Source organism: Artibeus jamaicensis, unplaced genomic scaffold (assembly GCF_021234435.1).
Source record: "Artibeus jamaicensis isolate MK-2021 breed Jamaican fruit bat unplaced genomic scaffold, CSHL_Jam_final contig_1417, whole genome shotgun sequence".
Classification (NCBI taxonomy): Eukaryota; Metazoa; Chordata; class Mammalia; order Chiroptera; family Phyllostomidae; genus Artibeus; species Artibeus jamaicensis.
Window position 1 is genome coordinate 506,596 of NW_026521282.1, and position 13,308 is coordinate 519,903.

Here is a 13,308-nt window from a genome sequence, read left to right on the forward strand (position 1 = left end):
CAACGAGAAACTACATGTATTTCACAGGGATGGAGAAGAAGGGATGGTGGGGGTGGTGGCCAAAGCCCCAGTGAGTGGGACAGGGGTTATGTTTTCTGGTAGGAGGCAGATCCTTTTGTTGTTGAGGCTGGAAGAGTCTCATGCAGGTGACACCGAAGACACAGATGAGACTTCTGTTTTGGAGGTGCTGGAGAGATCAGAGCTATCATCCACTTTTTTCCCAAAGAGCTGCAAGATGCAGTTTCGAAACTAGCAGGACAGAAAGTGTTAGTCAGCAGAGCAGGAAGCGTCAATGTGCTATGCTAAAGGTAAAGTTTAGGGCATTCAGAGGAAGGTATTCATTAAATGTCATCTGAATCACTTAACACCTTCTCTTCTACTATTTAGAACTCTACAAAGTGAATGGAGGAAGGTTCATGTTGTTCTTTGCACATAAGGATGGTCTATTTCTGACTATTTGGTCATCTAGTTTAGCAGCTGATGGTAACTATTGTGGGACATATCATGTCCCAAAAGAGATGTTCAAGTCCTAACACTTGGAGTCTGTGAGTGGAACCTTATTTGGCAATAGCCTTTGCAGAGGTGATTTAGATATACGTTACCATGAGGTCATGCCGGAGTAAGTGGGCCCTGATCCAATGACTGGTGTTCTTATAAGTAGAAGGGAATTTGGACACAGACACACAGGCACAGAGGAAAGAAGGCCATGTGAAAGTGAAGACGGAGATCTGGGTGACTCATCTGCAAACCAAAGAACAGCAAGTACCTACTAGAAGCTAGGAGGGGGGTATGGAACAGATTCTCCCCCAGAGCCCTTAGAAGGAACCAACCCTGCTGACACCATGATCTCAGACTTTTGGCCTCTAGAACTGGGAGACAATATATCAAAGTCACCCAGTCTGTGGTCATGTCTTATTGCACCCCAGAGAACTCATACAGTGACCAAAGATGATGCCAGCTAAGGGGCCCATGCATAGAGTGACCTGTCTCCAGAATGTCTGGGAAGAGACAGTTTAGTAAAAAGGAACATGATCATCATCTCGTTTCTATTCCATCAATTTTGAGGACAGGCGAGGACTAGGTAGACAACAGTCTAGCTGCCATCGCATCTCTTTAGCCAAGAGAGTCTTCTGGCACCCGGAGGGAACCTGTTCTTTGCTCTTTGACCCCTAAAGAGATCTGGGCCACATGAATTTCTCAGATTATACCTGAAATCATCACTGAGCTAACCGCAATGCTTTGAGAATGCAGACCAGATGCATTTCCTATGTACCCCAGGCCTATTCTTGACTACCTCCAGCTCCCTCCAAAACCAAAACTCTCAAAAATAAAAAACATAATTGCTGAAATCAATAATAGAAGAAACGGGCTGAACAACAGAATCAACTCAGCTGAAGAGCTGACAGATGAGGCTGAGAAATTCATTCCACACATTCACTTAACGTCTACCTACTTACTGAGTGACTATTCTGTGCCAGACTGTGTCCTAGGGGCAGCAGCAGGGAGGTCCTCATGGAGTTCCACTCCAGAAAGTTCTCTCAGAATGGAACAGGAAGGGGTAACAGTATGAAAAGGGTGAAAGAAATGTTCGAAAGCCTGGAGAGGTTCAGAAGCACAGGCATCTGGGGGGGGGAGGGGAGGAGAAAAGAAAGACTCAAGCAAAGACAGGACTTGGCAAGTTAGTCTAGGATTCCACAAACAAAAGGCAGAGCTAAAAAGAGACCCATGTGAAAGACAGGAAACAGGGGTCAGGGATAGAACTATACTCTGAGTATTGAGGGGGCAGGAATGGAATCCTGGGGAATCAACTGTGGTACTGGTCCTACTGAATATTTAACCATCACCGAAAGAATGCACGCGTAAGGAACTCTAACAGACAGTCAGAGCCAGGCAGGAAGAGGCAAAGCCATGGGGCAACTGTGAAATGGAGGAGCAGAGAAGAGCCAGCTGGAAGGATTAGGTTGGGTCTGATGAAATAGAATGTCCCTGAGGGGACAGCATTTCTCACTCATCAAATCGCATCACAGATACACCTTAACAAAGTGGATGTGAAGTGGATGTCAAAGAAGAATAAGAAGGCAAATTGCAGTTGGAATATGATGAGCCGCAATAGTCACCTGTAACTTACCAAGAAGTGTAAGACTCATGGGCAGTTTGCTGTGGAGGCCCAATATGCCAGCCCATGCTGGCTGCCATCTGGCGAGACTTTGGGCAGGACCACAGAATGTCCCCCCTGAACTGATCTATAAAGCCACGAAAGGCAGTGGTGGGGGAAGCCAGGAAAAGCCTCTTTTAGGTCCTGGTCAGAGTTAGGGTTTGAAGATGGAAAGATGAAGACTGAGAAAAAAGTTGTGCCAGTAATGCCAATAAGTGCCCACCCAGGGTACCGTGGCCATGTTCAGGCGGTCCTCCGTTGTTTGAGCTCTAGGCTAGTCCAGAGGCCAACAGAAGGGAGGAGCTCGCCAGTACACAGGCGAATGCAGGAAAGGCCCACCCTCAGGTAGAGACCATGAAAGGATCCAGAGGGAGAGGGCTGCCTAGGGTTGGGTCACATGTTGAGCCTTCTCAGGTCATTGTCCCAGAGGCCAGACAAGATACCAGGTGGAAGCTGTAATGGGGCTCCTCCAGGTTCTATTTCTAGTTTCCTCTGCCGACAGTGTGACTTACCTGCCGATTCATAAAAACATAGATAATGGGGTTGTAGATAGTGGCACTTTTGGCAAAGTATGCTGGCAGGGCGGCCACCAGAGGGTGGAAGGCGTAGCCTGGGTGGGCAGCAGCAAAACATGCAAAGAAGGTGTAAGGACCCCAGCAGAAGCAGTATGCCAGGATCATCACCACCACCATGCGTGTCACCTCCTTCTCTGCCTTCTGGGTGGACTCGGATTCTTTTTGCTGCTTCGCCACCTGGGGGAGACAGAGAGTCATACCAAGGGACAGTGAGTGGGAGAGTCCCTCGGGGCTCTGAATCTGAAGGGACTCTGTGTTCCTATTGCTTGGGCAGCACATCTGGGAGGCAGTGAGTGATGTGCAGCTCAAGGATGGGGACTTGCGGGGAGAAGGAGATGAGCCTACCTGCTGTAGCAACTTGGCTAGCCAGCAGCTAGTTCCCATCTGGATGAGTACACATCTGGCCTGGGGTGGTTTCGTGCCAGAGCTGCGCATGCTTTGAGCTAGCACACAGCTAAACCTGCCTGAGATGGCCCTGAGCTTGGGCCTTCAAAGCTCTTGGCTCATCTTGATTCCTGTTAGGAGTTTGGGCAGCCAGGAGCTAAGGGAGCTGTTCCTAGCCTCACCTGGTCCCTTATCAGCCTGCTCCTTTCTGTGCTCAGGTCTGGGGCTGGGCAGGAGAAAGCACAGGGACTGGCCGCTGCCTGCTATGGGAAGGGACTGATGGCAGGTAACTGAGTGGGCATGAAGGGAAACTGTGTGGGCAGGCAACACATTCTAGAGCCTGGGCTCCATATCTCAGACCTAATGTGGCCCAAACCATGGCTAGAACCTGTGGGAGCCATCTAAATTGGTTCTGATCCTGGACCACCGACAGGGTGAGGAAGGAACACGGGGAATACCACAGACTGAAGGTAATGAGATGAGGGGAGCTTATCTTGAGCCTGTGGCCTCCACTGTAGAGAGAGCTGAGCACATGCTAATCTGATTGTGGGCACAAGCAGCTTCACATAGAAAAGGTGTCACCCCAAAGGGCCTTCTACCACCTGTGCCAAGCAGGATCCCAACAAGAACAGATGGCATGTCCAGATCAAGCTAATTGTAGCTTAGATAATTGATAAAGGAACAACTTATTTATGGTGTTCAGTAGACCACAAGGGGAACACAGATCTCTCAGCACCCCAGGACCCAATTTCACTCTCCTGTCTTGCTCTGATTTCCTGCAAGGGCTCCCCAGGGGTAGCCCAGCTGGCGCAGGGAAGCGGGGCTGTAGACAGGATTAGTTCCCAGGGAGAAGGAGGGTGAAGAGTGGGCTTGGGGGGGGGGGCAGATGGCACCTGTGAATCTACTCCTTAGCCTGTGCCGACAGCCCAGTGAAGGGGACAAGGGCCCTCTGGTGGCAGCCTTTTAAAAACACTCCTGAATTACAGGTTTCAATCGTGCATCTAGCTGCCCCTGGAACTGTCCTGGGACAGGAGAAATGCAGCTGTGCTCCCTTATTGGGCCCCTCGGCTAGGGATCGGGGGCTAGCCCTTCCCATTCTATAAGGACAAGGACAAGGGAACCAGGGCTGTAACAGTAGTCCCAAAGAAATTGCCAGATTCACATCTGGTTTGGGGGCAGGAGAGCAGACTGGGTGACCCTCTGTTCCTGCCTGGATATCACTGGCCTTCATGTTCCTACCAGCCAGGGGTGAGACCAGGAGGGCATGGGGGCTTACAGCTCGGATGGCCAGCCACACTTGGAGGTAGCAGAGCATGATGACACTGAGCGGGATGATGCAGCATGTGGTCATGAGGACGATCATGTATGACTGCACCCCAGGGTACGAGCTACCGCTGAACACGTCTGGGCCGCATGAAGTCTTCAGGCCATGGGGCCAGTACCTGGATGGAAGGACCAGCAGCTTGTCTTGATGCATGCAAGGCAACCTGGGAGCCCCCAGCCCAGGAGGACACTGACTTGGGTAGGGTTGTTGGATTTTTTTTATTGAGGTGAAATTCAAATTACATGAATTGACCATTTTTGAAGTGGACAGTTCAGTGACATTTAGCACATCCATTGTCACTATCTGGTTTCAGAACATTGTCATCGCCTTGATTACATCCCCTTTTTACAAAGAGGGGGGTGAGGTACTCTCTTGCCTTCTAAGAACACCTGTGACTATCTGAATAATTTTTGTGGGGTCAACTAGATCAGCCCTGAAGTTGTAGGCATTTCTTCATGTGTTCCTGTGAGCAGTTCACACTTGGGAGAAACAGACCTTTCCAGAGGCTGGGAGACCATGGGGCCTATTTCCATGTTGCAGCCAGCTAGTTTCATGCTTTCATAGCTGCTGCGTGCTCGAAGGGGTATCATGGAGAGTCAGGTCCATCCTCACTTTATTTGTGGGGCCATGGAGACCCAGAGATAGAAAGCTATTTGTCCCGAGGTCACAGAGGGAATCACAAGTCTGACCCCCCCCCTTTCTGTCCTAACAAGCCGCCTTTCTGGCACCCTGGCATCCTTACCTGCTCCAACCAAAGATGGGCGGGGCTGTCCACACAGCAGACCAGACCCAGGAGAAGGTGATGCCTGCGATGGCCAGCTTGGCATCAAATCTCATATTGCCAAAAGGCTTGCAGACCACCAACCACCTCTCCCAGGAAATGATGGCCAGGGACCAGAGACCTGTGATCCCTGCAGGGGAGAGCAGACAGATGATGGCTTTGAGCCTCCTACATCACTTCTTCCATATAGACCAGCCAACAGTTTTCCAGACGAAGAGGCACTCTTCAACTACCTGCAAAACCTCACTGTCCAAAGAGTGTTTTCAGGTGCAGGGGGCACTAGGTCTCTTGGTCAATTTCTTTTCTTAATACGAGCCTTCCCATTTTTCCCCACTGGGTCTCTCCTTGCTCCCTCTGATTTGGCCTCTCGGTCCACCTTACTTTCCCCCTTTCTTTTACTTGGCTACCGGCCTTTCCTCTGATGACATTGAGGTGACCCCCAATGTCCACACACATACCAACATGACCCACTCGATATGCTATGATCCCAGCCAACAGCTGTGCCCCTCCTGCCAGTATGCACACGTTCCTTTAGGTCCTTGGAATCCCCTCCCTGATATGCTATCACCTTGCTCCATTTGGCAGGTGCAGACAGTGTCTCCTGTCCTGCTTAGACCCCAGAGGAGTGCACAGCATTCAGGGGTCTCTGAACTGGGGTGGGAAAAATGAGATCTTTGTTTTCACCAACTCTCTAATGGACACTGGCATTTTCTTCCATTTCGAGTATGGCAGCATCAGCAGTGCCTGTGACTTAGTCACTTTACAGAGGTGGCAGACATTTCCAGTATCACTATGTTCATTACCATTTTGAAGTTTCAATGGCTGTCAGGCCAGATCCAGTTATTTGATGCTTTAATGAAGAATAATGTCACTAATTCTTCTACAAATACCTTTAATACTACTTATTCAATTATAATAGAATTAAATTTAGCATTATAATTTTAATTCTAATACTTGAAATGAAGAACTATGTTGCTAATTACCATTTAATATTTTGATCATTATATTTCAGTATCATTGTAATCCTATGGACCTTGTGTGCATTTGCAAATATTCTTCTGAGAAGGGGTCCATATGTCTCCCCTGAGGGCCAGGGAGCGTCTGTGGCACTAAAACTGGTTCAGAAGTGTTGACATCATGTTACCACCTGCCTCATAATGTTGTGGGAAGGTTTGACATGTTCATTTAACGAGCCGCCTTCCTGTTCCCATTTTACAGATGGAAAAATGGAGGAAGAATAGAGCAGTAAAGTAATTCAGTGGAGCTCACACCACTAGTAATTCAAATCTGGAGCCGGGCTCCCCATTTCCCAGGCCCCTCCTATCTTAGTGTCTCTTTCTATTATTCACCTCCTCGGAATCCAAATTGGAGATCAGGTTAGGCGACAATAAGACAAGCCCAAGTTAGATGTGGAAGCTAAGGACCCCAGTCTGTTGCCCACGTGGCCCTGGGAAAGTTTAAAAATGGCAAAGTAGGTGCAAGCTCCTGCTGGTTTGACAGCTACAGGCCCGGAGGTAGGCCACGTGTGATGAGGGCCGTGGCCTTTGGGCTCCTGTAGTCTTGAGTGGACACCAAGGCTGTAAGCCTGTAGCCCTCTGTTCTCTCACGGGGGCATGATACAAGGGCTGCTGGAGGGGACCTTGGCCTCAGCAGGCTTGCCTATCCTCCTCTTCCTTGTAGGCCCCTGAGAAAGAAGCCTGGCCTCATGGCAACCACCTTACCTCACTAGGTGCCCAACATGCAGCAGATCCAACTTCCGCTCTAGCTTCCTTGACTCTCCTGTTGATGTGGCTTTGGCTTTCTCACTCAGACTCCCTTCCATCTTCCAGCCCCTTCCTGGGTGACCCCTTCCAGCCCCATCCTCCCAAAATAAACTGTCCACTCCAGAGTGTGCCATCCCAGGCTTGCTTGCCTCTTTGTCGTCTGCTCAACAATCGCTCACCAGTCTGCCCACCTAACCACCGACTGAGCCCTGCTTTCTTCAGCCACCTTGCCCCAGCCCCCTTCTTATTCTGCTGACTCGAGACTCAACTCCTCCAGGATATGGTCCTCTGAGAGGACTGTTGGCACTGTGTAGTTATTATCTGAGGTAGGGCCTCCTCTTTCCAGGACTTGGGAACACTTTGGGCTGGGACCCTGTGTGCAGCATCCTAATATGCCTGGTGCCTAGCATAAAGCTCAGCACATGGGTACTTCTCAGCCAATGTTCACCTGAACATTGAATGGAGCTGCGGCCCACAGAGATGTTAGTGATGGTGATGGGAAAAGGAATCTGGTCATTGTTTCTTTCCCTGGAAAAAGCCAACACAGGTGAGCTGAAAGGGAACACATCCTGATTTGGGTGGGAGTTCTGTTCGGGGTGCCCAGAGTGCTCCCCTCCCACATTGTTCTGGGGTCCTGTGGCTCTATATCCGTTCTCTCACATGCCAGCTGTATGGCCCCAAACTGGCTGTTCCCAGGCAGAACCTATCTCAGAGCAGGCACTCAGGTGTGTTGGACCTCACAGTCTCACCCCCAACCTCAGCGATTATCTTGGTCCTGGTTTCCCCTGCAGGTCTGTCTCCCTTCAAATGTGCATTGCAGGCACACCTGGGGGGTTGCTGTATGAATGTTTCCTTTACGTACAGCAGGGTGGGTCTCCCCTGAGGCTGGGCCCTCAGCTGGCTTACCACACAGGGAGACAGTGTAGCCCTCCACGATGCACAGAGGGTGGCCCAGCACAAAGTAGCCATAGATCTGGTTCACAACGCTGATAGTGCTGGCAATGATGGTCTCTGCCAGGTCAGCAACTGCCAAATTCACGAGGATCCAGTTGAGAGGGTGGCGCAGTTTTTTGAACCTCATGGTGGCCACCAGTACAAGCCCATTAGTGAAGACAGATGCAATGACCACGAAGATCATCCAGGCACTGGTGAGGTGATACACCCATCTGGGAGCAATATGGTAATTGGGGCCTTCAAAGGGGCCTGGAGGCAGGAGGTACAGAGTAGATATCAGTGTCACCCACCTGTACAGCCATATCCACCCCTCCTCCCCCACCCTGCCAGAGCCTCCCCTCAACCTTCCCACTCTCCTGCTTGCAGCATTTGCAGCTGGTTCTTTTCCTCCAACTCTGCTCATCTGCAAACAACCTGCCTTTTATCCTGTCTCTGAGGCCAGAGGACATGGCTTGGTGGACAGCTGTATAGGCATCTTTGAACTTAACAAAGTGAAACTCCTCATCATCTCTGCTGGGTATCTCTCTGCCTCCTCTGGTTCACCACCTAGTGTGTTGGGCCAGCCCCCTGTAGTGCCATTGACAGGCTCCTGCTCCCCTGAATCCCCTACACCCCCTGCACTGTTTTCCTTGCTCACTTCATGTCTTTCTGTTGAATCTTTGCTCACACTCTCCCCTGCACCTGGGTCCCCTTCCTTTCTATACCATAAAGACCATTTTCGGATGCCCTTGGTTTTCAGAAGCCTTTCTAGATTCACCGGCTGAGAGTGAAATCAGCCCCTTGGGACTACCATGATACAACTTTATGATATTCTAGTATATATTGGAATTACCCCGAAAGTACAAAGGTTTAGTATGAGAATAGCAACCGGAACTGAAGTGTTTGGAACCCTCCAGCTTGTAGGCAAATGCAAGGGGCAGGAGCAGTTTCAAAATGAGGCAGCCTGAGTGTCCTTCCCAAACAACCCATGGAATCCAGATTGGGCAGAGCAAGGACAAGAGGGACAGGGCAGCGACAGAGGCCATGCATGGTGATAGGGGGACAGGGGCGCTCTGAATTTGGGAGGCCAGAGAAGAGGGGCCTCTAGCAGTGCAGGTGCCCCAGCCTGCTCCTCCTTCCTGAAACCTCTGGGTGGGACTCATTTCATGAAGAAATGAGCATGAGAAGGGTATCCCACTCAACGCCCTAACAAAAGTATTCTAAAAAATACAAGAAGGGTGGGAATCAGGTGTGGGGCCAGGTGGAGAGGCAAGGTTTCTTTCAATATACCTTGTTTTCTAGATTTTAATTTGGAAAGCTGCAACTAATTTATTACCTAATTATGAAACAACAGTCTATTTAAAAAAGCAATTCCTGAAAATAAAAAAAAGAAACAAATGGACCTAAATGCATAGTCACTCAGTGGCATAATCACATACAGAACGAATATTCTAAGGGACTTGAAAGCATAGTAGTTTGACTACGTGAACCTAGTGGCATGCATCTAAAGATAAAATGTTATCCTAAATATGAAATATATCCTAAAGATAAAATGTCCAAATGTTACATTTTTGGTAATTATGTTGTCGGCAGTTGTGTTGGTATCATACTCTGAGACCATTGTGCATGTGTTTGGTATAAAGCTAATGATTAATTAAATGATATTCTAATTCTGATTCTACCCAAAGCTCTTGAGAACACAATTCTTGGTGGGAGACAAAGGAGATGCAGAGGTCAAAGCCAATTGGCTCCACTGGGAAACTAAGTCATTATTTTGAAATGGGAAAGATACAAGAGAAGAATCAAGCATTTCTCCTGCCTTTCCCATATACACCCCGTACCCTGGGAGAATGCAATAACAGATGAGAGCATATTTCTCTTTGTCCAAGGAGTCCAGCTAATAAATGAAGACAGAATGCTATTTTTGCATTCCCAGGTGGTTTAATGGGTCCAGGCATTGGGTTTCAGCAGCTGCCAACACCCAGGAAAAAAGGACACCTTCCTGGTGGAGAAGTCTTGACAGAACACACAACAAATCCAGCCTGCCTCTCAGCAGACCTTCAAATCAGCTGCCAGTTTACAAAAACAGCCTGAAGAACAAGGTGGGAGGGTGTGGGAAGCTTCATGTGGGAAGGCATAGGTAAAATCTGAAGTAGGTGAGTCCAGAGACTCATTTGCTTTGACAAGTAAATTGCAAAGAGGTCCAGGGGGAACCTCCAAATCCAAAAAGGATGACAAGACATATTGATCAATAGCAACATGAAGGCCTTACTTGAGCCCTGTTTCAAGCAAACTGAAAAAAATGTTTAAATGCTGACTGGGATTTGATGATATCAAGGCAGCGTTACCTTCTGGGTGTGATAATGGCATTGTGGCGATGTTTTCTAAGGAGTCCTTTCCTCTTAGAGGTGCATACTGAAGATTTATAGAGGAAATGGTGTGGTGTCTTGGATGTACCTCCAGAAATCATGAGGAGGGGTTAGTGGAGAGGGTTATAGATGAAATAAGACAAATGATCAATATCCAGGGGTTCGCTATACTTTTCTCTCTACTTCAGTAGATACTTTAATTTTTGAAAAAAAAGAATTTACAAAAATGAATCTTGGACATTGATGAAGCCCCAGGGGCCCCCAGGGGCAGCATTATTTCTTCTCCATCAAGGATATTCTGGGGCTTGATCAATCAGCTCAATGCCAACTTCAGGGTTCTCAACCAGTTTGGCCTGGGAACCCTGTTGCTGATCACTGCCCTGGCCGTTAAGAAACCAAGGCATGTGAGACATTTTTGAAGGAACCAATGGTCTTTAGTTTGGAGGAGGGACCTGGGGAGGGGTCTAGGGCTGGGGATCACTAGTGTCCTCAGCTCTTTGAGGGGCTTACATGCAAAGCTTTTTGACTGAGCCACTCCCAGGAAAGAACTCAGCTGTCTCGACAGAGTTTTCAGTTTCTTTGGGACCTAAGCCCTCTCTCGACGTGAGCCAGCTCTAAGCAGAAGAGGGGTCTTGGGAGTGGAGCAAGCTTCTTCCCCCAAGAATGTGCTACGAAAGGGTCCAGATCTTGGGGCAGGAAGTTGGAAAAGATGACCAATACAGTCTCTTCTGACCCTAAAGTTCTAGAAGTCACTCACCCCCTACCCCAAGCCTCCTGCTCCTGGAGTTTTTGTATCTTTTCGGCTTTAGAACATGCAAAGATGAGTCAGACCTGGGTCCTTCGCCAGACTTGAATGTAATGAGTGCTCACTAGCAGCTTGGGGTACAAGGAAAGAGTAATCAACTTTCATGGGACAGGGGTTTCCAAAGGGTCCGGGAAGCCTACATGGTTCGAAACTGCATATTTGATATTCTGATGTCCTTTTCTATTCAGAAAGGAATCCCCCGTTCATGTCATCATAAAAGCTAAGGAAGAAGACCCTTTCGGCTGCTGACAATGTGCAGAAGACCCTCTTGGGTAGGGTGGGTGGCTGGCGGCCCCCCATGTGGCCACTTGGATCTAGTGTTCCAGGGGGGCTGCTTCAGCCATTGTAACTGAGCCTCTATGGCACCTGCTCTCTCACCTCTAGTGGCGTTGCTGTTGGTATAGGTGAAGATGCTCGCCTGGGTGCTGTCCTCAGAGCTGGCCTGCAGCTGCCTGTCTGCAAGCCTTTGGGGGCCCCACAGCTGGGCCATGGCTCCAGAAAGCTTTGTCCCTGATACCTGCCCGCACTGGCACTGTAGGGGGGTCACAGTGCTTTATACAAGCTTGCAGGATCAGCCTGGGCCTCCTTACCTTAAAAGCTCCCAAACCCTTCACCATCTGATCTCTTAATTGGGCCCTGGACTTAGACCTCCTCTCCCCCACCTCTTGCCTCCTGACTCCTTAGGAGAGCCCATGAGGGCAGCTCAGAGGGATTTGCTCGGAACCAAACTCATAGCCCCTGGCTTCCCAAGGTAGCTGCAGGAGTGCCGTGGACTCTTGCTGCTGCTTATGTGTCCTTAGTTCCCTTCTACTGTCCAGCACTGACTCAAGTCCGGCAGGTCTGAGGGTTAGAATTTTCAGATTTGGGGAGCAGCCCAAAGCTCAAATCTGCCTTTCCCATCTGATTTGCTCCACAGTACTGGGAGGTAGGGTGTGCTAGGAGGCTTTGCAAGGCTGAGGCCTGGAAATGGAGCCTCCTTGAGCATCAGGCCATCTTACTGGATCCACACAGAAACAAGTTGCACTGGTAGGGGCTCCTCCTGCAGGAGGGGAGGAGTAGACCTGGGGGGCGGTGAGACTCCACTGTGCATCTTGCTTTCTGCTTCCCCTTCCTCCCCATGAATTGCAGCTCTTTCAGTCACCAGGGTGCTCATCTAGGCAACTCTCCCGCAGCACTTGAAGGTGCCCACAGACACTCAGGCCCCACATGCTCAAGTCTCCTTCCCCTGAGTTCATGACCTTTCCTTGGACTACCTCTGACCACAGCTTCCTTCTAGACTTACCTTCAAAAGTAAAGCTCTTGAGACTCTGGTTGGGTAGCTCAGTTGGTTAGAGTATCATCCCCGATATGCCAAGGTTGAAGGTTTGACCTCTGGTCAGGGCATATACAAGAAGCAACCAGTGAATCCCAAAATAAGTGGAACAAAGTTTCTCTCTGTCTCTGTCTGTCTGTCTGTCTCTCAAAATCAATAAATAAAAATTTTAAAAAAGGAAACCTCTCAACACTGTATTCCAGATGAGCCACCTCTGTTGTCCCTCTTCAGCGCCTGAAGTCTTGTTGCTGCTGACCCTGCATTTGTCAGGGGCACCAATTACCTGCTAATTGCCCCATTATGCAGCCTTAACTGTTTCTAACTGAAGACCCCTGGCTCCACTCCACAGGCTCCCTTTAGGGAACACATCTTTTCAGTGGCTTCTGCCAGCTCCTCTCTACTCAGCCCTGAAATCCAGCTGCCTTCAGCTGTCTCCTTTGGGTTGGCCTTAAGCTTGGTAAAGCCAAGACATGGGCTCATGGCCTCACTTCCCTGTTCTCGGTGCCATGACTTTTCAGCACTCCACACTGAAGCTTCTGGTGATGCGGCTACTCCTGCAGGTGGAGGGGAAGCCTTGGCTGCCAAGCTGAGGGCTGGAGCTTCATGGGGCCCCAGCTGGGTCACGCATAGCAAGAATGGATCTGAGCAGTGGTCACTGCCTGCCATGTGCTAAGTGCCTAGGGGTTCTGCGTGGAACTGAAGGTAAGAGTCCTGGCCACAATCTTGCCAGGGCCTATTGGCAGCCTAGAAAGCTGGGCTTGCTGCCGAAAGACACCTGGGAAGCTGTGTTTTCCTAACTGCAAGAGAAAGTACACCCAATACTTCTACTCCTAGGTATCTACCTAAGAGAACCGAAAACATGACCACACAAAAATATTGGATAAGAATGCCCATAGCAGCACCATTC

General features: G+C 49.4%; 1 protein-coding gene across 1 annotated transcript; it reads right to left on the reverse strand.

The window, feature by feature from the left end:
* Positions 1-138: 138 nt before the first annotated feature.
* On the reverse strand, positions 139-11,603 carry LOC119053583 (long-wave-sensitive opsin 1). The gene is made up of 6 exons (XM_037151228.2): positions 11,468-11,603; positions 7,889-8,185; positions 5,181-5,349; positions 4,391-4,556; positions 2,668-2,907; positions 139-249 (listed from the first exon to the last, which is right to left on the reverse strand). Exons 1-6 carry the CDS (start codon positions 11,577-11,579, stop codon positions 139-141), a joined length of 1,095 nt encoding a protein of 364 aa, XP_037007123.2. The 5' UTR covers positions 11,580-11,603.
* Positions 11,604-13,308: the final 1,705 nt, after the last annotated feature.